Source organism: Eubalaena glacialis, chromosome 3, assembly GCF_028564815.1.
Source record: "Eubalaena glacialis isolate mEubGla1 chromosome 3, mEubGla1.1.hap2.+ XY, whole genome shotgun sequence".
Classification (NCBI taxonomy): Eukaryota; Metazoa; Chordata; class Mammalia; order Artiodactyla; family Balaenidae; genus Eubalaena; species Eubalaena glacialis.
The window spans coordinates 149746437-149771897 of record NC_083718.1 but is presented as its reverse complement, the minus strand read 5'-3'; the positions used below and the strand labels follow the sequence as shown (position 1 = coordinate 149771897).

The 25461-nt window shown below is 40.6% G+C and overlaps 2 protein-coding genes across 9 annotated transcripts in view; one reads left to right on the top strand and one right to left on the bottom strand.

Moving 5' to 3' along the window:
- IFT25 (intraflagellar transport 25) overlaps positions 1 to 6495 on the bottom strand; it is a 34468-nt gene extending 27973 nt beyond the window's left edge. For 2 of the 8 annotated variants that reach the window (XM_061186559.1, XM_061186560.1), the window contains exons 1-2: positions 6387 to 6495; positions 5656 to 5733 (exon numbers count right to left, since the gene is read on the bottom strand). Coding sequence is in view for 1 of the 8 variants with exons in the window: in XM_061186558.1 (XP_061042541.1) it covers positions 6225 to 6233 (9 nt within the window). In the remaining 7 variants the exon portion in view is untranslated. The other 6 variants (XM_061186562.1, XM_061186564.1, XM_061186565.1 and 3 more) reach the window with 4 other exon arrangements.
- Positions 6496 to 7005: 510 nt separating this feature from the next.
- Positions 7006 to 25004, top strand: LRRC42 (leucine rich repeat containing 42). The gene is made up of 8 exons (XM_061186557.1): positions 7006 to 7213; positions 12037 to 12523; positions 16451 to 16582; positions 17976 to 18094; positions 19336 to 19424; positions 19597 to 19710; positions 23053 to 23137; positions 24508 to 25004. The coding sequence occupies exons 2-8, from the start codon at positions 12051 to 12053 to the stop codon at positions 24780 to 24782; spliced, it is 1287 nt and encodes a 428-aa protein (XP_061042540.1). The 5' UTR covers positions 7006 to 7213; positions 12037 to 12050; the 3' UTR covers positions 24783 to 25004.
- Positions 25005 to 25461: the final 457 nt, after the last annotated feature.

Genomic DNA, 25461 nt, shown 5'->3' with positions numbered 1-25461 from the left:
GCTACAGTAATCAAGACAGTATGGTACTGGCACAAAAACAGAAATATAAGATCAATGGAACAGGATAGAAAGCCCAGAGATAAGCCCACGCACATATGGTCACCTTATCTTTGATAAAGGAGGCAAGAGTATACAATGGAGTAAAGACAGCCTCTTCAATAAGTGGTGCTGGGAAAACTGTACAGCTACATGTAAAACAATGAAATTAGAACACTTCCTAACACCACACAGAAAGATAAGCTCAAAATGGATTAAAGACCTAAGTGTAAGGCCAGACACTATAAAACTCTTAGAGGAAAACACAGGCAGAACACTCTATGACATAAAGCACAGCAAGATCCTTTTTGACCCACCTCCTAGAGAAATGGAAATAAAAACAAAAATAAACAAATGGGACCTAATGAAACTTAAAAGCTTTTGCACAGCAAAGAAAAACATAAACAGGATGAAAAGACAACCCTCAGAATAGGAGAAAATACTTGCAAACGAAGCAACTGACAAAGGATTAATCTCCAAAATATATAAGCAGCCCATGCAGCTCAATATCAAAAAAACAAACAACCCAATCCAAAAATGGGCAGAAGACCTAAACAGACATTTCTCCAAAGAAGATATACAGACTGCCAACAAATGCGTGAAAGGATGCTCAACATCACTAATCATTACAGAAATGCAAATCGAAACTACAATGAGGCATCACCTCACACCAGTCAGAATGGTCATCATCAAAAAATCTTCAAACAATAAATGCTGGAGAGGGTGTGGAGAAATGGGAACCCTCTTGCACTGTTGGTGGGAATGTAAATTGATACAGGCACTATGGAGAACAGTATGGAGGTTCCTTAAAAAACTAAAAATAGAACTACTGTATGACCCAGCAATCCCACTACTGGGCATACACCCTGAGGAAACCATAAAGAGTCATGTACCACAATGCTCACTGCAGCACTATTTACAATAGCCAGGACATGGAAGCAACCTAAGCGTCCATCGACAGATGAATGGATAAAGAAGATGTGGCACATATATACAATGGAATATTACTCAGCCATAAAAAGAAACAAAGCTGAGTTATTTGTAGTGAGGTGAATGGACTTAGAGTCTGTCATACAGTGAAGTAAGTCAGAAAAACAAATACTGTATGCTAACACATATATATGGAATCTAAAAAAAAATGGTTCTGATGAACCTAGGGGCAGGACAGGAATTAAGACACAGACGTAGAGAATGCACTTGAGGACACGGGGAGGGGGAAGGGTAAGCTGGGACAAAGTGAGAGAGTGGCATGGACTTATATATACTACCAAATGTAAAATAGATAGCTAGTAGGAAGCAGCCACATAGTACAGGGAGATCAGCTTAGTGCTCTGTGACCACCTAGAGGGGTGAGATAGGGAGGGTGGGAGGGAGACACAAGAGGGAGGAGATATGGGGATATATATATATGTATAGCTGATTCACTTTGTTATAAAGCAGAAACTAACACACCATTGTAAAGCAATTATACTGCAATAAAGATGTTAAAAAAAAAAACAGTAAGGATACATGTTATAATCCTAGACTTAGGATAAAGCAACCGCTAAAAAACATAAAGAGTTATAGGAAGGAGGCCAACAGAGAGGAAAAAATGGAATACCATAAAATACATGGTAAATTTGAAAGAAGGTAGAAAAGGAAGAAAAGAAGAATTAAGACAGATAGGACAAATTGAAAATAAATAGCCAGAAGACAGATTTAAGTACAAACACACAGATTATTCCATTAAATGTTAGTAACTAAACACTATAAGACTGAAGAAAAAAACACAAAACTAAGTACTCTTTTCAAGAGACACACTCTAAATATGAAGGTAAAAGGATAGAATAAATCTTAATATCTGGTAAGGTAAATTCCCCTACTTAATTTTCAAAAATTTTTTGGTTTATGCTTTATACTTGATTATTATAGTTTTGTTAAATTATATTAAAACATTTTCTGAGATGTTATAATTCAATTCCATTATAGATTAATTAGGAGAGAAGTGACATGTTTATGATAATGAGTTTTCAAATCCATGGATCTGGAGTATCTTTTCATTAATTTAAGACTTCTTTTAAGTCCTTAAATTGTTTTAGCTTTCTACGAACATATCTTCACCTCTTTCATTAGATTCACTCTTAGATACCTCATCATTTTCATTGCTACTATAAATGAGAGCTTCAAAAAAATAACATTATTTTTAAAAAAATCTTATTCTTTACCATACAAGGAGTATTTCTAACATTTCACCATTAAATGTGATGCTCACTGAAGGTTTTGTTAGACACTGTTCATTGGGTTATAGAAATTCCCTTCTCTTTAGTTTGTCAGCTTTTTTGTAAGCACAAATGAACGTTGAATTTTATCAAATGCTCTTCTAACATTTACTAAGGTGGTCATATAGATGTTTCTACAGGTTGTTAATGTGATAAATTAAATCAAGATTTTCTAATGTTATAGTATCCCCAGTTCGCAGCATAAACTCTATCTACACAGCCAAGGTGTATTGGTATTTTTATCCATAGTTGGATTCAGTTTGCTATTATTTTTAGAAATTTTGCAAATATATTTCTAAGTGAAATTGGCCTATAATTTTTTTTGTTGTTATTTAGTCCATGTCTGGATTTGGAATTTAGACTGTACCCCAAACATAAAGAAGTTGGAGAGCTTCCCTTATCTTTCTATTTGCTGGGTTATTGGATCCTATAAGCCTAGTAAAGTGTTTGTACGTAGATTTTTGACTATTTTCAATTCAATAGTTCTTTTCAGGTTTTCTACACTTTCTTGAGTCAATTTTGAAATCTGTATTTTGAGAAAATTCTTTCTTCCTAGTTTTTATATTTATTGGTACAAAGTGCATTTTCTAGATTTTTAAAATCTAGTATTGATAGTGTTAAAAGCTGTGGTAAGATTGGTCAAGTGTTAAAAGCAGTGGTCAAGAAAAAAGCATATATTCTAATATGTTGTTATTTTGCCTTTTTTCTTGCCAATCTTATTACAGCTTTTAATACTACTGATACCAGAGAACAGGTGTTATATGAACACTGTTAACATTTAGTTTGAAGACAAAAAAATATGGTGAATTCCTGGAAATAGAGACTGATGTACTTGGATGTGAATTTTCAACAAAATTCTAAAATTACTAAATTTCATTATTATTAAAAGGATGGCTATGAAAATCTAAACAAGAAAGTAGTAAAATTGGAAAGCAACAGTACCATTAATTCACAAGTTATACCAAACCTACATATTTCTTCTTGTTTGCTTGATAGTTACTAACTATTAGGGATATTTCTGAACATTTCAACAAAACTTCAGACAAAGCATCCCAAGACACCCTGTGGATGAGATGAATAAATATGGGATGGGTGATAGGCAGTACTTTAGGTAGATATTTATAATTCTTGGAATGGCAGTACTCAAAGAATGGTGATTAATGGAACAAAATGAACTATGGAAGACCTTTATCCTTATCCCATTCAAGATTATTGTTAATTAAGGATGGAAAAAATATGTTTATCAGTTTTGCAGATGACACAAAGTTGTGATGTCAGCTAATATGCTGGATGAAAGAATTAGCACACAAAAAGATCTGAGCAAGCTGGAAAGATAGGTTGCAATGAATAAGATATTTAATATATCTCAGACTTAAAAAATCAAGGAACGGCCTAGATCAGGGATTGGCAAACTACTGCCTGTGAGCCAAACCTACCCTGACACCTGTTTTTGTATGGCCCATAAACTAAGAACGTTTTTTACATTTTAAAATATTTTTTCAAAATCAAAATATTTTGTGGCACATGAACATTATATGAAATATGAAATTCACAGTTCAGTGTCCATGAATAGTTTAATTAGAAATGGCCACACTCATTCATTTATATATTGTCTATGGCTACTTTTGTGCTATAGTGACAGAGCAGAATAGCTGTGACAGACTATAAGGCTCATAAAACCTAAAATATTTATTACCTATCTTTTTTATTAGATAAAAAATTTGCCAACCTTTCATCTATAACATGTAGAGGATTAGTTGATTGCAAAGTCACTATAAGGCAAGAGTGTACTATATCTGCCCCCAAAGGTAAAGGAATGTTATTTTAAATTACATTAATGTAGCTAAGAAGGAACTACATTCTACCAAAATCTTTGAAAACCAACTAAGGGCCAGGCACTGTGCTAGTAATGCAAAGACACTACGTAGTAATCTTTGACTATGTAAACCTAAGACAAAGATGGTGACTTAAGAGTTGATTTTTGCCTTTAACCTCAGAGTCAAGGCGAATGGACAAACATGAAACTAATAATTTGTTATGTGCAAATAGTGTGATCCACATCTAGAATACTGTGTTCAGTTCTAGGTAGTACAATTTAAGTAGGACATTGTCAGGCTTGATATTGTTCAGAGAACAGAAAGTTCATGATGATCTATAAACTATGTTACATGGAGGGAGCTGAAAGAATATCGTTTCAAGAAGAGATAATTTAGTGAGAGAAATGTGACGACAAGTTTTAATATCACAAGTCTTCACAAATGGAAAAAGGATTTGAACTGGACTCAACAAATACAAACTGTAAGCAGGAAGACATCATATATGTAAGAACTTTCCAGCAAAGTAAAGATTTTTAATCTTTTCCATCCCTGAAAGTGTCCAAGAAGAAGACTAGGTGATAAGCTACGGAGGGAACCACAGAAAGAATTCTTGCACTGGGGTTCTTTTAGCCTGAATGAAATTCTAGGAAAGGTAGATTAGGAACAGATAATGAAAAAACTTGAAAGCCAGGTAAAGATGGTAGGCTTTAGCCGGTAGTCCAGTAGTTCTCAATTGGACTGGGGGTGATTCAGCCCCCCAGGGGACATTTGTCAATGTCTAGAGCCAGTTTGGCTGTCATACTGGGGGTGGGGGGGTGATGCTATTGGCATCTAGTGGGCATTTCATGATGCTCCTAAATATTCCACACTGCACAGCACAGTCCCCCAAAACAAATAATTATCTGACGGAAAATGTGAATAGTGCAGAGGTAGAAAAACCCTGTGGTAACCTACTTGGCGGTGGAAATGTGGGGGTTGGAGACTTAAGGAGAGAATTTGCTTTAAAAAAGTAATATGTTTTAGGGAAATATATCTAGCATTGATGTGTAGTAGATAAATAAAGAAGAGAGTGTATTCTCCAAATGTTCAGTTCTTTTCTTACGTCACATTCTTACCACCTAAGTTGTCTGAAGGAAGCAAACATGTACTTTAATACAAAACTCATTTCATACCTCCTATAGCCACCAATACCCTTCCCTTTTCCTGTGTTGGGTGGATTTATTTAAATAACAAGTAAGAAGTGGCAGAATTTGGGTTCACTTTAAGGTTCCTTTGTTGCGCTTAATGCGAAAGAGGCACACCAATCCCGAAGAAACCCATAAAACAACTCAACATATATGTTGCTTCCTTAACTCCAAAATGCAGGTTCAGGATGTAATCTAACCCCCCATCCTGGGATGCCTTACTTAACTCACACGTGTTCACACAGGGCCTCAGTTCATCAAAGGTGGTGCACTCTGGGGTGCCATCCTTTGCATTTTTAAAACTCCCTGACCCTGGACTTCCCTGATGCCTTATCCTCCTCTAAACCCAGTGCCACTTACCCAACCCTTTCACCTCCAGTTCACGTAACCTTTCTTTCCGAAAAGCTTTCTGCGCCAAGCCTTCAGTTCACTTTCTTCCTGTGGTCAGGAAAGAGTACCCCTTGCGTCTGGTGCTCTTAGAATCACACTCCTCAAACCCTTTCCCATAACATCATCCACTGGGAACTTTTGTGTAAATTAGAAAACGGCCATCCTCTGCCTCCCCAGGGCCAGGGCCTACAGCTTGGTATCACTTGAAAGGCAACCAGCCCTGACAACACCCTTTCACCTCCGTCCCAAACCCTTCTACTCAGTTCAAGACCATTTCAAGAGCTCCAAGAGCCCCAAACACATACTTTTGGACGCCCGGCCCCAAATTACATAAAATATATTATATGAACCCACATCCTACATCAAATATAATTCTTAAGTATATGGGTTACGTTCCAGTTAATAGGTTACATTTGGATACTTTATTAATTTCTATTTGGAACTGATTTTCCCTTTTGGGGGTCAAAACATTATTTCTGGCTTCCAGAAAGTTCGTGGGATGGCACTAGTGTCTCTAGGACTCAGGAGAGTGCACAGACCTGCGTCATGCGTCAGTCTTCCACCATCCCGGTCACCTCAGCGCCCGCCCACCGTCCGCCTCCGCGCCGCGCGTCTCCTCACAACCCCTAGCCACGCTCGCTCTCTCTCTCCTCCACCAGCATCCCCCCAACTCCGTCGGCCTCGCCTAGCCAGGCTCCCACCTCCCCCGGTGCCAGCCGAGCCCGCCGAACCACCCTGCTCGCCTGGGCCACCGGTTAACTCCAAGCGCGCTGATTCTCGGGCCTCGGGTTCTCCCTACCGCCCCGCCCCCTTCCCTTCCCGCAGGCCTCCGCGAAGTTCCCGGGCGCTCAAATCCTACTCCCTGCTCTTCGCTCCACCCCGCCCACAGGCTCTGCCCCGTCCCGCCCCACCCTGCGCGGCGCGCCGGTCCCCAGCTCCGCCCCCCTCCCGCTCAGCCGCCTCCGAGATCCCGGTCGCGCACAGCTGTACTCCCGGCTCTACGCGCCCAGTGTCCCTCAGGTCCCGCCCCCAGACCACGCCCCCGTGCTGTTCCTAACTGCGCGGGCTGAGCTCCGCAGCCCCGCCCAAGGGCCTGTCCCTAGGCAAGCGCCTGAACACGCGCTGCTTACCCTCCCCCAGCTAAGCTGGATCCCAGGGGCTTGTGAGACCCATGGGACCCGCCCTCGCGCGAGCACGCACGCGCAATCCCCACCTCTCCCTGCTCAGAGCCCTAGGCCCTCAGGTTGCCAGCCCCGGGTCCGGCCCCGCCTCCAAGCGCGACCCCGCCCCTCATGCCGGGTATCGCGCAAGCGCGCCTCCCCTGCCCAGTCTTCCCCCCGCCCCCGCCGGCCCCGCGGTCCCAAGGCGCAGGTCGCCCCCAGCCCCCTCCCTTCTACCGCACACTCTCTGTCCCACCCTCCCTAGCTTTGTGCCGGGGGCGCGGAGCCGCTTCCCCCCTCAGCCGCGCCGCGGGAGGAGGGAGCCGTCAGCGAGGAGCTGCCGCTGGCTGCCCCAGGCAGGGGCACAGGTAGGTGGCGGCCGCGGGCTGGGCCGCTCACCGAGCCCGGGGCTGCGAGTGGGGGCGGGTGTGAGGTTTGAGGGAGGGGTGGAATGGGGGAGGGGAAGACCGAGAGGGACGGGGCTGGGGTGTGGTTGGGTGAAAGGTGTGAGGGTCTAGGGTTGTCAGAGACGGGTTTAAGGGTGGAGTTGGGGTGCTGGGGTAGTGTATGGAGGCGTGTGAGACTTGAGGTTCGGGGCCTGGGTGGGAAATGGAGCAGGATTAGCTGGGGTGGATTTGGGGAGGGACATGCGTGGGAATTTAGAGAGAGAGGGAGAATTGCAGTACTGGGGAGGGGGAAAGTGGGATTAGAGGAGTGCAAGGAGGAAAGGATCTAGGATGGGAATAGGAGAAGGGGTGGGGTTTTGGGGGCAGGGAGAAGAAGTTGGGGCTGTGGATTGTGAAGTTGGGCATAGTGAGCCGTGAAGGAAGGAGATTTTGAAGGTTGAGGGCAGAAGACAAGGAAAAATATGGAGAGTTTGGGGTCCTGGGAGAGGGAATCTCAGAATGGGAGGAAGGGAGGAGTACATGGTGAAGGACAGAAGAAGAGTGCATGGGGGTTAGAGAGGGCGCGGGTGGAATGGTGGGGGGGGGGAGGAAGGAGAGCCAGGTGGAGGTGGGCTTGCAGCTGGGCGACAGGGAGCCGCATTTCAGAAGGGATGGAAGGATTGGAAGGGCGTGAGGTGGGGGCAGGGGAGCTGGGCGTGGGTGAAGGGGGCGGATTAGGATTTTTGGTGTGGAGATTGGATTTTGTGTGGAAAGCTTAGAGTTGGCAGGTAGAAAAGCTGTGAAATGTCAGGATGTAGGAGAGAGTGGCCTGTTCTAAGAGGGAAGTAAGGAGCTAGGTATGGGTGAGAAGGCAGGTGGGAAAGTGCAAGTTATAGGACAACAGAAATGAGTTGAAAACTGGATAATGGTGGTGACCCAGAACAATAAACTTGAGATTGTTAGTTGGTTATTGGTGGTTTGGAACTAGTTTCTGTTCAGGTTTTTATGTTAGAAACTTTCTTCAGAATACTGCATTTTCAAATAAACCAAGGGTGTCTGCAGCCTTGGGATGAAGGCCATGGATTGACAGGTGTTTTCCTGGTGTGTGGATTTGGGTAATTTCTGCCCTGGCAGAGGAAGGAGGGGAGGCCTCAATGTAGCTCTGTCCTGGCTCTGTTCCCACCAACTCTTTCCTCAGTTGTCCACTGTTTTTTTTTAATCTCCTCCCTCTCTCACCTCCCCCCCCCCCCCAGCTTGAGTCAGTGAATACCAGAGGGATCCAACAGGTGGGTGAGATTAATTTTTAACATTTTTTTATCCTTAAGGGTGATGTCATACTTTTATTCTTGAGAGACAGCATCATGCAGTGGAAAGAGCTTGAGCTTTCGTGTAGTATTTGTGCCATGGTATAGAATAGGCCCTGTCTCCTGAGGGGCTCCCTTATAATAGATCACTCTGTGTAACAGCCAGGCCCAAGCAAAGACAAGTTACAGAAGCTTTGTTTGGAATTTTCTCACCTTTATGGTTCTTAACCTTGAAAGGCTTAAACATTAATTCAATTCTTAGATCATTTTATAGTACTTCACAAACTCTCAGGAAACTCCTTATTGTGAGAGTGCAAGATGCACAAATTTAGTAGTAGAGATCAAAGGTCACCAGGATTTCCTGACCATGGTCGGTTCCTCAGGTATCATAGTTGAAGAACAGAGAGCCCTTGGGGTTTCTGGACAGATGATGTGGGTTTACTCTTCAGGAAATATTTGATTTTTTTCATCGTTTAGAAAGAGAACTAGCATTTGATGAGTAATTTAAAGGTAAAATATAGCCAGAACTTTGCGTTTTTGAAACTGATCCATGGAAGCCGAGGCAGCCTGGGTAAGTGTCCTCACTTTGGTCCCAAGCTACTTGTGCCCTCTGCTGGATGGAATCAGATTTTTCTGATTTGCACCGGAAGTGGTCATCCATTCATCCATTTGTCCATTTTACTCCAAAGTTTATGGAAGACACTATTGCAGGTGATGGTTAGGGGTAACTACAGATAGGCAGACCCTATTTCGTTGCCAGGAAGTTTATAGTGTGCTGATTACTTATAATATGTTATCTTCCATGGAATTTGTCTTTCTACTTTTAAAATTAAGTCATTCTTGTTTGGGGCCATACCTGGTTTGGGGCCATACTTTCTGATCTACAGGTAGAGTAGGACTCTGAATGTCCAAATCCAGAGATAAAGACCAAAAGGGATCTGCTTTATCTCCTTATCAAGATTAAACTCTGTGAGACTGAAGGGGCCAGGTGCTTACTCCTGGAAGAAAAGCTTAGAATAAGTGAAGTATCTCCTTAGCAGCAGGCACTGAATACTGGCGAGAGTATGGGTTATGAGAGCTAGCCAATTTTTTTTTTCTGGTTTTTAGATTTTTTTTTTCCTCCCTGGTAGTACCAGTAGCAATATACTCCCATCATCCTCTTTGCTTCTACCACCTGCAGAAGGGTCTGGTGAGATGGGGAGGAGTCTGCAGCTGTTGCCTGGTAGAGGAGCTGGCTCCTAGCAACAGTATCAGCAGGCCTTGCAGCTCAGAGTACTAAGTCTGTCCTTTTGAGGTCTCACCCTTCCTCTTCATTTGGTTCAGCAAATATCTGTTGAGGACTTATTCAACCTAGGCTCTGTGTTGGGCCTGGAAAAGAAAAGAGAGATGAATCAAGTTAAGTGCCGTGTACTCAAAGAGCTCACAGCTTTGGGAATATTAGCAAGTGAACGGACAGTACACAGTGCAAAGTGCTATGTAGAAAGAGACATTGGTGCTCTGGGAAAACCAGACAGACATGTGCACTAGTGCAGGGGTTAGGAAGTTTTCCCAGGAGAGGGATGGTAGTTGAGCTGAGTGTTAGTGATAACTAGGAACTAGCTAGGTCAGGGAAGCAGAGAAGGGTGTTCCAGCCAAAGGGAGCAGGATGTGCAAAGGCCAGTGAGACAAGAGAGCACAGCCAACTTACCTAGGTAGTATGGCTTAGCCAGAGAGTAGGGCATAAGGAGATGGGCAGGGAGGAGAGAGGCTCTCGGGTGTGGCAGGGCCCTCTTTTCTGATGTGCTTTTACACACATAATTATCCTCAGGAGAAACATGGATCATACTGATACCCACAAACAGGATCAGTGTTTGATCTCCAGAGACTCAGCATTTTTGATCACTGACTTGATTGATTGTTGACACTTTTAAGTGGCTTCAGAGCTACATCCTAGCCCTGCATTGATGCAGAAGAAGCTGGGTTTGTTCACTCTAAAAGTAAGAGTCTTTTAGAGATAATAGCGGCTTTTTGACCTATATTATATTAAGTTTTACCTAAAAATTGTAGCAATGATAATCATATACTTTCATTTTATTTAACGTGGCAATTTCTCGAATATTTTGAAACCTCACGGTTCCTCAGGAAAGCAAGTGTTTATTTCAGTTAGCGCTTGGACACAAAATGTCACCCATATGATTGCATAAATACCCTGCTGTTTTTGATATGTTGCCTTACTTTGGAAGTGCCAGCTAACTGAAGAAGTTAAGGCACAAGAGCTAACTAAAAGCTATTCTAGCCCTTGGAAGCATCACACCTTAATAGCTTTTAGTTAGCTCTTGTGGTGGAGATCTTTATTTGTGGATCCAAAAAACCATGTTGCCTGTGGTCTGTGTAAGGTTTAGCAAAGGAGTAAACTTTAGTTCCATGAATATCTACTCAGGGACTGTTACATGCCAGAGCACTATGTTGTTAGGGTGGATGAATTAAACATGATCCCTGCTCTCAAGGAGCTCAGATCAGCAGAACACGCCCAGAAATAAATCAGTAGCAGAACTGTGAGCCAAGTGCAATAAAGAAATGTGTGGAAGGTGCCAAGGTAGCAAGGGAGTTATTAGTTTCTAGCCTTTGTTCTGTGTGTAAACATGTTTTAAAAAACAGAAATAGTTGGACTTCCCTGGTGGCGCAGTGGGTAAGAATCCGCCTACCAGTGCATGGGACATGGGTTCGAGCCCTGGTCCAGAAAGACCCCACATGCCTCGGAGCAACTGAGCCCATGTGCCACAGTTACTGAGCCTGTGCTCTAGAGCCTGCGAGCCACAACTACTGAGCCCATGTGCCACAACTACTGAAGCTCGCCTCCTAGAGCTCATGCTCTGCAACAAGAGAAGCCACTGCAATAAAAAGCCCGTGCACCGCAACGATGAGTAGCCCCCGCTCGCTGCAACTAGAGAAAGCCCACGTGCTGCAACGAAGACCCAATGCAGCCAAAAATAAATAAATAAAAATAAATTAATTTAAAAAAAACAAATTCCACGTGTACGATTTGTAACTTGCAAATCAATAAAAAATTTTATCATTTTAATGGCTGCATAACATTCCATGGTGTGGATGTATCATCATTTATATAATAACACCCTTGTTGAACATTTAGGTTATTTTCAGTTGTTCTGCTAGTATCAGCTGTGCTGCCATGACTTTCCTTGTAGGTGACTCTTTGACCACTTCTGTGAACTCCCTTAGAGTGAATTTTAGAAATGAGATTTGAGCTGACTTTTGAAAGATGAATAGGAGTTCACCAGATAGACAAGAAAAGGGGAAGCATAGGAAAGGGCATTCCAGGTGGAGGTAATAGAGGTAACCTCCAGTGCCAGAGTTCACAGGCAACTGGTAAGCTTTGGTTCCCCAAAGCAGCCACAGGGCCTGCCTGGAAGGCTCATAAAGCTCTGGGCACAGCAAGATGAAGTTACATGTTAAAAATGGCATTTTAATTGGATTTGATTTCCTTGTGCCTTGCTTTTACAGTTGCAACCAAGGCAATGTCTTACTACCTCAACTCAGAAAACCACCTGGACCCAGGGCCCGTCTACGTGCGAGAAAATGGGCAACTGCACATGGTCAATCTGGCCTTGGATGGTGTCAGGAGTAGCCTGCAGAAGCCAAGGCCTTTCAGACTGTTTCCCAAAGGCTTTTCGGTGGAGCTTTGCATGAACAGGGAAGATGATACTGCACAGAAAGAGAAGACTGATCATTTCATCTTCACATACACCCGGGAGGGGAATCTTCGGTACTCTGCCAAATCCCTCTTCAGCCTCGTCCTGGGCTTCATCTCTGACAATGTTGATCACATTGATTCCCTTATTGGCTTTCCTGAGCAGATTGCTGAAAAGCTGTTCTCTGCTGCTGAAGCCAGACAGAAATTCACAGAGCCAGGTGCAGGGCTGAGGGCTTTACAGAAATTTACAGAGGCCTATGGAAGTCTGGTGCTTTGCTCCTTGTGTTTGCGAAACAGGTGGGTGTTCTGATTACGATAGTGAGTATTTTATTGGGTGTGTGAATTCTGTCAAGCTCTGGGGCTTAGTGGGCTTGGGCACTTTCCCCATCAAACAGCACTTGAGTTTAGAATTTCCATACACAAAGTGGTAGGCCATTTTGAGAAAAATCATTGTCTTTCTCCCTTCCCTTACCCTCCCAGACAACACTTAGGTTTATTTTGAAAACACTTTACAAGGATTAGTTGATTGCCACAACTCCTCCATTAGGTAGAAAATACTCCTCTACCAACTTTTCTAGAAAGAGAAAATAGAAAAGACAAAATGTGATTTGCTAAATATCTCTTGATATGCTCTCAGGGATGTGAAGATTAGTAACCAGAGTTCCCGTCTCAATTCCAGTTTTCAGACCACTAGATATTGAGCATTAGATAAAAAGCAACTTTAGAAGAATACGTGATTAAAATTTCAAGTGTCTTAAAGTTTGGAAATTTTCAATAAGGTCCCAACACCAGAACCAAGGTCTGTCTGTTTTCTAACAAAGCAGATGTTTTCTCTCATGACCTGCCTTTGCTCATATACTTTTATTGATTTATTTAAAATTTTTATACCACCATCGTGTAAAATGACTTTCAAGGCATCTACTAATTAAAAAGAAAAACTTGAAAAAATACACAGAAAAGAATTTAAACACAAACACAAAAAGGTGTAAAGTGGAACATAAGCCTCCCTCCCATCTCTCTCCTGTTTCCCTTCCCCAGAGGCAACTACTGTTATCAATTTCTTTTACATAATTCCAGAGATATTCTGAACATATACATGCATGTATAGCTGTCCCCTTTGTTATACAAACGGCAGCACAGTGCTCACACTGGTAGGCACTTTGCTTTCTTCACATATTTTGAAAATCATTTACCATCAATATGTGTAGATTTTTTAAATAGCAGTATAGTATACCATTATATATATCTTTATACATTTGGGAATATACTCTATCTATAAATTGTATTCTGTTTTTTCCTCCATGTACCATTATACCTTAAGTATTTCTCACAATGGTGAAGATGCTTTTTATGCATTTATGATGTCTGCATACTGTTCCGGTGGTCAAATTGGATGAGAATAGCACTTTCATTCACATTTGATGAGCACATAAATTAATGTAGCATTTCTGGAAAGAAGCTTGGCAATATGTATCAAAAGCTTTGAAAATATTCATATCATTTGTTTGACCCATTAATTCCATTTATTAAGAGTCTGTTCTAATTTCTAATGTAATAATCAGATATGAGAACAAATACTTCACATAAGGGTGTTTATTGTAGTACTATTTGTAATAATGAAAATCTGAAAGCTGAATATCCAACAAGAGGAAATTAATTAAGTGAATTATAGTACATTCATATAATGAAATAGTGTATAAGTTTTAAGATAATATCCAAAGATCATTTAAAATGATGTGGTAAAATGTTCATTATATAATAAATGAAAATAAGAATTAAAATTATATGTATGATCCCAATTTTGTTTGTAAAAAAAATAGAAAATTTTATATGTATTGCATATATAGGGGGGAAAAAAGAGAAACCCACTGAAATGTAATTTAGGTAATGAGATTGAAATTGGTTTTAATTTTCTTCATAGTTTTTCAGATTTTCTTAATTTTTTTCTCCAAGGAATGTGTATTACTTTTATAATCAGAAAAATATAAGAAACATTTTTAACAATCTTTTGGCTCATATTTTATTGCAACAATTACAAATAAGACAATAAGACAGTGCTGCCTTATTCAGATATAAGAGTAAGATTTTTCAGTTGTGATCAGAAACTTTCCTTCTTTTGAATCCCCAGAGGAAAATAGGAAGAAGGCAGGAGATTTGGGTTTGCATTTGCAATTCTCAGCTGAAGCTGCAGCAGCAAAGATTTTACCAGCACGAAAGGGTTCAGGTCATGGGGAAAGAGCTTGAGAAAATAATTGAAAAATAAGATAATCGTGTAGGTACAGGCGCTTGCTTTGTGGGGTTGGGTCACAAAGCTGCCTGCCAAAAGGAGAAGCCAGTGTCTTTGCAACTGGGTTTCAACCCTACAAAACTGTCTCCTCCCTATGATTTTTAATCCCACTGGTGATCACAGGGAGGCAAGTTATTTGCCTTAAAATATCACCCTGTGTAACCGAAGTAATTATAATAGCTACTATTTAATGAGGGCCTATGAGATGCCGTTTACTTTTGGAACATTTTTTCTGATTTTCTTAATAGTCCTTAAAGGAAGTGATCATCAGCTCCATTTTCTAGCTGGAGAAATTGAGGCTCACAGAGGTTAAGTAAGTTTCTTACAATCATACAAGTAATGAGCATTGCTAGAATCCAAACTCAGATCTGACACTAAAATATCTGTGCTATTTCTGTTGCTTCTCCACTACACTCTGCTGAACTTTTTAAGGGGCAAGTTGGAAGACTAATTTTGAGCGAGACCCTAGATCTTCAATTACGTCCTAGATAAGCATGTAGTAGTGTCTGTGGTTTTGCATGTTCATTTCTCAGCCTTGATTTTTGTAATGTTCGTTAATCATGTTGTACATTGTTGTGTCCTTCCCAGGTAACCCTTGTTTCAGAATTACCAAATATCTTTTGGTTAACTGATCAAAGGATGTGTGTTTTCCTTTCTGTAATTGCCAGTAATTCCCCAAATTCCCATTAACCCACTTCAACTCTGTGATTGGAAGATGGAAAACAGCAGCTTTATTTACAATGCAATTAAAATATGTCTGAGTAAATAAGGCTCATTTGTGTACCCAGCTGAGCTCAGTCACCAGGCAGCTTAGAGGGGGTATCAGTGCCCCAGGCCATCTGTACCCAGCAGTCAGGCCAGCGATCAGCTTCAGTACATCTTATTCTGACTGGAAGTAGGAAGAAAAGAGATCTAACTCCCTTGTCCTTGGATTATTCAGTGCTGTTTTTGGTAATTATGATTCTGGCCACAGTAGAGAAATGTGAACACTTTTAAGTATAACCCCACTGATCCTAGCTTACCATCTCACTGTGGAAACTTCTAGACATCCATGAGAAAAGTGGATGAGAAAGGCATGCTCTTGCCCACAAGCATTTCCCTGTTCTCTTAGACTCCTCTCCTGTTTCCTGTCACTTCTAATCCCTTTTCATTTTTTCTCACTGACATCATATGAAATAGATGGACAACTAGAAAGCAGGGTGGAGGCCATAGCCTGGGCTGTGCAGTGTCTTTTTGATCTTCTTTTCCTCTCCAGAGGCCTCCTGATACTTCCCAATAGCAGTTTGGCAAGGTGCCCCAGTGTAATTAAAGTGTTCATGCTCACAGGTTTGCCTTAATAACCGTCTAGTTTAGAGTGAGTTCTTATAATAGTCATGCTGCACATACTTTCGGAGTAAAGTTAGCAGGATAACAGTGGCACAGTGACGTGGGCAGCTACTCAAACTTGTGTTTGAATAGAAAAGATAAAACCTGACTGTCAAATATATCTTGGTATGTTCTTGGGGATGTGCAGGTTAGAACCCAGAATTCTTGGCCTGTTCCAGTTTTCAAAGCACTAGATACTGAGCATTAGATAAAAAGCAACCTTAAAAGAATGAGTGATTAAAATTTTGAGTATCCTACAGTTTGGGAATTCTCTGATAAAATCCCAGCACTGACACCAAAGTCTGTCTGACTTCTAACAAAGCAGATTTTTTCTCTCGTGTCCTCCCTTTGCTCATATGTTCTTATTTATTTATTTCAAGTTTTTATTCCACCATCACGTAAAAAGATTTTTAGCTTAAAAAATTCAACCTGTGCCTACATAGTAATCAGTAAAGTCTGCTTGTTACATAGTACCTTGTCCTGATGGAATGTTGATGTGTCACAAAGCCACAAACAGTGATGTTTTAAAAGAAGGAAAAGAAAAGCTGTTGATTGCTCTCCACGCCCCACAGATATCTGGTGATTTCAGAAAAACTCGAGGAGATTAAGTCTTTCCGGGAGCTGACCTGCCTGGATCTATCCTGTTGCAAGCTTGGAGATGAGCATGAACTTCTAGAACATCTCACCAATGAGGCCCTGTCTAGGTATTGACCTGCCACCATTTGTAGATGAATTGTTTTGTTTCTTTTTTTAAAGGATGATCCAATGGGATCATCTTGAAGAATGTTGATTACTTCCCAATCCTGTGTTTATTTGCTAATTTTTTTTTCTAAAACGATTCAATCTCCATTTACTTGGTACAAGCAGTATAGATTGGACAACTCTTAGGAAAGTAAGTCACTAGGTTCTTTACCTAAATAAACTTTATTTCAACATATAGTACTTGATGCTACCTGTGTTGAAAAATGATTTTGCCCTGGTTTATTCTAGCAAGAGATGAGAAGTTATACAATTTCCACAGTCGTTATCATTTTCTATTTTAACTGCCAATGAACTATAAATTATTTAAAAAGTGAACTGTTAAAAGACAGACAAATCCTTTTCAAGAACCATAATTTAAAGAAATCATCCAGTTCATACCATCACAGATAATCCGACTGATCTCAGTATGGCCAGCAGAGAGAAGGCCAGATGGATTCCTTTGTGGTTTAATAAACACCCAGAAGGATAACAGTACTACAAACCGGAGTCTAACCTGTTTCTTGGGGCCTGCCTAGGACAGTGACGCCTACGTACTGCTCTGTACAAAGGTTTTTTTTTTTTTGAATTTTATTTTTTTATACTACAGGTTCTTATTAGTTATCTGTTTTATACATATTAGTGTATACATGTCAATCGCAATCTCCCAATTCATCCCACCACCAGCACCACACCCACACCCCCACCACTTTCCCCCACTTGGTGTCCATACGTTTCTTCTCTACATCTGTGTCTCTATTTCTGCCCTGCAAACCGGTTCATCTTATACAAAGGTATCTTTGTACAAGGTTAGTAAAGGTTCGGATTCCTTGCGTGTGGGACAGTGGAACACATTAATAACACCAGTTACAGGTTAGCTGAATGGATTGGGTTATGTCTGTACCTTATAAACCCAGTCTGAAATCGGATTTATAAAATAATTAGAATGAAAGAATTGTGCTTTGCATAAAGAATTCTCGGAGGAGTTCTTTAGCAGACTTTCCCAGTATATTTAGAGTGGTTTTGGTTTTCACACAGCATTTGTCAGGAATGCAGCTTTTGTGATAAACAAGTGTATTTATATCCTTAATGAAGTCCCTGTTTACCTCATTCTACCATATACCTTTAGTGCCCTCTGCCATCTGAGACTAGTACTACATGACACTTTGATCTGTAAGTTAACCCTCACTTAGCAACTGAAGTAGCACCAAAAGATCTTTAACTCTGTTAAATGCATTATGTGTGAAATAGCAGAGGTTAGAAGATATATTTTTGAATGAAATTTATGAAAGTATGTTCTCGTGACTAGACTTTCTCAAATGCTCTTTAAGTAATTTACTTATGGACTTTGTTTTCTAGTGTAACTCAACTCCACCTGAAGGATAATTGTTTATCTGATGCTGGGGTGCGGAAAATGACGGCACCAGTTCGAGTGATGAAAAGAGGCCTTGAAAATCTAACATTATTGGATTTATCTTGTAAGTTTTATTAGAAGTTATAGATGATTAATGTTGGAAGAATAGACTTAGAAATCATTTAGTTCTTCCCCTTTGTTTGAGAGGTGATAAAATTGAGGGGAGGTGACTTTCTTAGGTGCCACAACAAGTTAATGGCAGAGCAGGACCTAAAGCCAGAGGCTCTTGACTTCTGGCCATATACCTTTCCTGGCATGGTGCCACCTCTGTAAGGTAGTAAAAGCCCTTACAGATTCACCCGTGCCACTTACTCTCTGCAGACAGAGCAACCTTTCGTCATATTCACAGCATATATAAAGGACGTTTGGCTCATTTTTACTTTCTTTGAGTTGCTGATCCATAGTGTCTGTCAGCTAGGTCAGTTTTTATCAATAATTGCTTGGTGAAAATCAGGATGAAATTCACAGTTTTGATAACTTACTCAGAATGACCCAGTTATTGACTCCAGTAATAGAAAGATGGTAAGATCATTTATGATTTAACTGAGCATTTATTAAATATGTGGCAGGATGGTATGGTGTCAAAAAAATAGAAGGAGCAGGGGTTTGAGGCCAGAGGACACTCCTTGCTCTGCTACTGTGTGCCCTTGCGCAAGTTATTTAACCTCTCTGAGCCTTGGTTTTGGCTTCTGTGAAATGAAGATAATAATGAATGCCCTCCCTTCCTCCCAGGGAAGTGTATTCATTTAACAAATATTTTGTGAGTGTCTGCGATGTGCCAGGCACTGTGCTCATGGTCTTTAGGACTCAGTGCTAAATGCAGTACTCTCTGATATGAGAAGGTGATATGTAAGAAAGGATTAAAAAAAAAATGCAGGTTAGTAAGACATTAATAGTCTCTGTGCCTCAGTATCCTTGAAAATCTTTTTAAAATAAATCTTTTACTTGGGAGGTAAAATGGCTGTGAACAAAGTCTAATATATCATTCTAATACATGTTTACGTATGTTGTTTTCATATGGTTCCAAATTAAACCCTTTGGAATAACTATCTGGTTCATTAATTTTTCTGCTAACCCCCAACTCCTAGAAAGTTAAAGCTATGAAGGATCTTAAGGATCATCTAGTGTGGTTCCTTCACATTACAATAGGAAAGATAAGATTTCTGTATTCAATTTACTCTGAAAAGCTTGTTCACTCAGTATTTTCTATTTTATCATTGTTTGGCCTTTTTTCCTGAGCTTATTGTTGGCATTGTAGCAATACTTATAACTATAACAGAATACTATCTATGTTTTGACATTTAGGTAACCCTGAGATCACAGATGCAGGGATTGGATACCTCTTTTCTTTTAGAAAACTAAACTGCTTAGATATCTCTGGGACGGGACTCAAGGTAAGACTTCTACTCCCTTCTCTTACTTTTCCAAACTTACAATTTGATATTTTGCTTCTGCTAATTGACATTTAGAAAGGACTGGTATCGGTGATGGTGTTTATTTCCTACTGAAAGCAAGTAAGAGTTAACCAGATGTGTGTGCATTAGTGTTCTGGTTTTCCCTTACTAGGACGTCAAAGCTGTCAAACACAAGCTTCAGACCCACATAGGTCTCGTTCACTCCAAAGTGCCTTTGAAGGAATTTGATCACAGTAACTGCAAGACAGAGGGCTGGGCTGACCAGGTAAGGCAGATTTTTCTCCCCTACAGTTAATGTGGCTTCATTTTAATTCCAAGTGTCTTATTCAACACTTGAAGAAATGTTAATCCTCTTGGTATTCCTTGGCTGAATTGTCATCTTCAGTCAGATCCGAGACACTGATGGCCTTGTAACTAACCCAGTTACTTAAGGAAAGGTGTTAGATGCCAGTCCTTAAGTCTCATGCTCTGGTTGTTAGATTGTGCTTCATCCATATGGGACCTAGAAGAAAACGCCTTCTTATAAATGACTCAGAAAATAAATGAATTCTTGCTTGCTATGCAAAAAAGCAGTATGACCCAACTTCACAAGGACAGATTCTCTTAGCAGTGTGTGTATACTGGAAAGAGAATAAGTCACACTGATAAGAATTCAAATCTAACTCTTTCCCTTTTTGGGGGCAAATTTCTTAACTCTTAGAGCCTTAGTGAAGAAACATCTTTTTTTATCCTGAGCTCCCCCATTTTCTTTCTTTCTTTCTTTTTTTTTGAAGTTTTAAAAATTTTATATTATGTACAAAGAACTAGGACTGTTTCTTTGGAAAGGTAGATGTCCTGGATGAACCATTCAAGGAAGTTCGCTTAGTCCAACTCAATGAAGCCGATATCCTCCGAGTACTGGCAGAAACACTGGTGACACGTATTGAGGCCATATTTCCAGATCAGACCATGCTAGTTTGAGCAGACTGAGCCCTTCCATTTTCAGCTTCTTAGCTGAACTTTGATGCTCTCTTGTCTTTTTGATGGTCTTCCTTAAGTTGGTAAAGTACAGACTTAAGTAGAGAGTCAGAAGGTAACCAAGTAGTAGAGCACCAGTAGATGCCAGCCTCCCTGTGGCTGGTGCCTTTCTCCTTCAGATACTTTAAACCAATGTTTATTGGTGGAGGCCTAGAGGACCCACCAAACTTTTTGTTCTGGATCCCTCCTTGGCTCCAAGCAATAATGCATGGTGGTGGACTTATCCAACCACCTGATTGTAGCATCACCTCTCTATAAGTAAGCAAGAAGGGGTGCTGGTGAATCAGTGTTTCAGAAACACTTTGAAGTTTGTGAAAATGCATGCTGAAATCATTAAAACAGTTCATTGCCAGACAAAGTTTATAGTGCTGGAAGAATCCTAGATACATCCAGTAGACTTGGGACAGGTGTGGGATGGTCTTACAAGGACTTGGTGTAGTTTGGTTATGGTAGCAGGTGACATGGTGGAAAGAGCATAGGCTGTAGGGTCAGAGGCCTGAGTTTGGGATCCTGGCTCAGCAACCCAATAGGGATACGACTTAGGCAACATTGAGTCTCTGTTTATTTATCTGTAAAATGCAGAAACCAGGACCTTTCTTGCAGAGCTAAGGATGAAGTAAAATACCTAACAGCCTGGACTGAAAGCACCATGCAATCTCAGCTGGGCCCTAGGACTTGGCAGCAGTGCTTTATCTATCTTTTGTTGATCCTTATTGAAACTGTTTCAGGCTGACTCCATCCTCCTCCTGCCTCATTCTCAGCAGGTGACACAGAAAAATGAGGCCATCTAACAGGAGTCCCTTTACTTCCCTCTGTCTCAAAATTTCTCCAGTTCTGCAACATACCCCACTTCCCTCCTATCTAAGGGAACAGGTATGCCTCTTTATTCCAGTGATAAGCCCTTTAGTGGCTTCTTTTCCTTTCAGTTCTGTTCCCTAAGATCTCCAGCTTACTCTGTGATATTTTACTAATAATTATTTCCCCTCTACTGCCCCACCACTACATCTTCAATCTCGCTCTCTGTCGGCCATTTTCTTTCTGTGTATAAACGTGTTACTTCTATTCTAACATGTTCTTCATCCCCCATCGCGATTGTGAGTTGTTTTCTTTTCTTATCTTCCCACCTCCTCACTGCCTACTCAGTTCTTAAGCCCTTATAAGCTAGTTCTGGCCCCCACGGCTCTCCTGCAGGTGTTGTCTTGAAGGTGGCATGTGATCTCATTCTTCACCTTCCTTGGCTTTTCTGCAGTTCTGATATAAACATGCATGCCTTATGCTTTTTCTCTCTGGCCTTCCTGCTTAGTATCCCCTAACTTTCTCGCTTCTCCCTTTAGCTCTTGCTGATTCCTCATTTCCTCTTCTCTTCTCTTCTGTCTCCACCCACTGTCCTGGTGATCTGAACTGTTCTCAGAGCCTCTACTGTCCCTGCGGGAATGATATCACCTTCTCTTACACGTTAGACCTGTTCCTAAATATTCTCCATAAATCTCTGCCAGGCACCTCAAATTCAGCTTGTCCAGAACCAGGCTTGTTTTCTTCTTCCCCATCCCCAAACAGCTCTTCCTCATTGACATTCTTATTTCTGTTAGTACAAGCACAGTTTTCCTAATTGTCCCCTGAGCCACCAGATTCAGTTCATCTTAGCATTCTTTTAGATCTGTCCCCATTTTCCATGCTCAGGGAGGTATCATAGAGGGGATGACAGCTAAGATTTATTGAGTGCTTCCTATGTTCCAGACACTGCTAAACCCTTCATGTATGTTATCTCATTTAATCCTCACAACCGCCCAGTGGGCTATGTACTATTATTAATCCCGATTTTACAGATGAAGAAATTGAAAGACAGAAATTAAGTCACTTGCCAAGGGTCCCCTGGCTAGTAAGTGGTGGAACTAACTCTGGAACGATATTCTTAAACTATGTGTTGTGCTGCCTCTGTGACCTGAAAATGTTTGTCTTGACTTTGTTTTATGATCATTTCATTGCATACCATGAGAAGTGTTGAATTTAAAGTTCTTGCTACTTGTGCTATATGTGAAATAATTGTTTACTTTATGTGTAGTTTATACTAAACCAAATTTTCAAAAGAATTTATAGTAGCTTGTAATAAAAATACATTTGTAGCAGTTTAAAAAAATGGAAACTGATCATGAAGTGTCATGAGAATATGGAAACATGGTCCTTTCACACATGTACAAGAGTGAGTTATAGTTGGTATAGTTTAAGGCATGAAAGTGAGTCTAGGAATGTGTGAAAAGTATTATGACTAAGGTTTTAAATTTTAGTATTTAGTTTAAGGATATGCAGTTTATTTCTAGATTGGAATAGAGATGAAAATAGGGAGTCAGCTTTGTAGATTTTTTCTGAGTCTTGCAAATATGTATATCTAGCATGTTTGTATTCTGACCAACTCATGCCTTAAAACAGAAAATCCAGACTTGACTTGGTTCTTTTTCTTATCACCATCATCTGAAGTAAGATTACCACAGGGGTTTGTGTTTATGGAAAGAGAGGGGTGGGGAACAAGGAAGGCTTGAGATTAAAAGCTTGAGATTTTGTTTGGATTCAGATCTTTCCAAATACATTTTAGATTGTTCTGCAGTGGGAGCGTGTGACTTCGGAAGCTGTGAAGCCACGAGAAACCTCGGAGCCTGGAACAGCAGCTCAGCATTTCTGTGAGAAATTCCCTTTCCTTTGGAGTGTTTTGCCCTTAGGTTATTTGAGCTTAAAGCGCTTAGCTCATCTTCACTCAGTGGGAAAATTAGTTATGATAGTATTGAGTTAATTAGATCACTGAGACTTGTATTCTGTCAACACAGCTTACAGTGTAAGTTCACACTTAGCTTTGAGTACCAGCACCAGGAAAATAACTTATTAAATGTATGTATGTATGTACATATGTGCTTATTGATATCCCATCTTGTTCCAGAAAAGATTTGCAGTGGTACAAAAGTAGATAGATACAGAACATTAAAAAGGAATTAAAGTATAGTCAAAAGGGACAAGCAACCCAAGTGTCCATTGACAGATGAATGGATAAACAAAATGTAGTATTTACATACAATGGAATATTATTCAGCCTTAAGGAGAAAGGAAATTTTAACACATGCTATATAACATGGGTGAAATTTAGAGACATTCTGCTAAGTGAAATAAGCCAGTCAAAAAGACGAATGTTGTATGAGTCGTCTTACGAGATTCCTAGAGTGGTCAAGTTCATAGAGACAGAAAGTAGAATGGTGGTTGCTGGGGACTGAGGTGAGGAGTGGTAGGGAGTTATTGTTTAATAGATACCAAGTTTTAGTTTCCGGATACCAAGTTTTAGTTTCGCCAAGCTGAAAAAGTTCTGGAGGTGGATGGTGGTGATATTTGCACAACAATGTGAATGTACTTAATGCCACAGAACTATACACTTAAAAGTGGTTAAAATGCTAAATTTATGTTATGTGTATTTTACCGTACCTTTTTCTGTAAGGAGTTCAAGGATGAAATCGAAGTGAAGGAAAAATAAATATAGAAAAATAAGAAAAATTCAGGGCAAACCAAAAAATATAGGATAAGGTTGTATCATTTGCTAGAGTTGTGCCGCAAACTTGGCTGTTTTTAGAAGACAGAGTCAAGTCCAGATTTTGAGTAATAATAGCTGATATTTTTCGAGCTTTTACTATTGTGCCAAGCATTGTGCTAAGCACCTTATATTACTTTATTTTCACATCACCCTTATGAAATAGGTTTTATATCCCTCTAAAGATGAGAAAACTGAATCTCAGACAAGTCACTTACCCAAGGTCATTTATCCAGGAAGTGGCAGATATGAGATTTGAATCCAAATCTGTGATACTCTGGTGTGAGTACATACCTTCAACCTGTGCTGGTGCATTTGCTGTAAGTTACTTTACAGGGCACTCAAAAGGGAATAAAATTAATCCAAACCTCACCCTGTTTGGGCCTCTTATCACTTCCCTTGGATCATCTTTCTGGACTTAGGCAACCGTTAGCAGCGGCATAGGAAAGCTCATTGCCCTTCCGTCTGTCACCCTTACAGATGGGAAGCGGGCTCGAACAGAAGCCCCAGTGAAGTGTCACCTGGCAGATGCCCACATGAACTCTTCTGAGAAACTCCAGTTCTATAAAGAGAAAGCCCCAGATTGCCATGGACCACTGTTGAAACACGAAGCCCTCTCAAGCCAGGAGTCAAAGAAGAGCAAGAAGAGAGCTTTTGAGGAGCCAGAGAAGGAACAGAGCAACTCTTCACAGTCTTCAAAGCAGAAATATATGTGTCTTGCTGTGGAAGACTGGGACTTGTTAAATTCCTATTGATTGGCAGATATAAGTTGACATTTTTTCCCTCCAACTCTGATGTATGAGGAAAGGGGGCTGATGATGTTTTCCTTTTTGTTTGAATTTACCTATGGCATTAGCATAGCAAGCGGATATTTCTACTTTTGTGGTGGGGGAGGGGAATGCTATGGAAGTATGTAATAATTTCTAATGTATATTTTCAATACATAGTAATTTTTTCAAATAAACGTTTTTGCTGTCCTTAGGTTCTCCTTGTGAAAAATAGACTGGAGCCACAGGAAGTAACAGTTTGGTTTGGGACGAAGGCCATGTGAACTAACAAGGCAGCTTAGCGTCATTTGTTACTACTCCAGTTTGGCCCAGCCTCACGTTAAGTGAGTTGTTTAAGGTCCGGAGCTTATAAGAACCAGAATTTATATTTCTTTCTGTCCAGTTGTAAAGCCCACTCTATTACACTGCCTTCTTAAATAATAGTTATCATTCATTAAAATCTCAAATATTAGGTCTATTAAGTAAACCACCAAGAATCTTCACAATAGTCCTGCCAAGTAAGGATTATCACCTCCATTTATCAGATGAAGAACCTGATACCAATGACTCACCTTAGACCAGTGCTTCTCAAGCTTTATTGTGCATGCAGATCACCTGGGGATTTTTTTTTTTTTTTTGGCCACGCTGCGTGGCATGTGGGATCTTA

Excerpts from the sequence above, each read along its gene's own strand:
- LRRC42 (XM_061186557.1), top strand. The coding sequence starts at position 12,051 with ATGTCTTACTACCTCAACTCAGAAAACCACCTGGACCCAGGGCCCGTC. Across the intron at positions 12,524-16,450 it reads TCCTTGTGTTTGCGAAACAG|ATATCTGGTGATTTCAGAAA; the intron begins GTGGGTGTTCTG and ends CACGCCCCACAG. Across the intron at positions 23,138-24,507 it reads AACAGCAGCTCAGCATTTCT|ATGGGAAGCGGGCTCGAACA; the intron begins GTGAGAAATTCC and ends TCACCCTTACAG.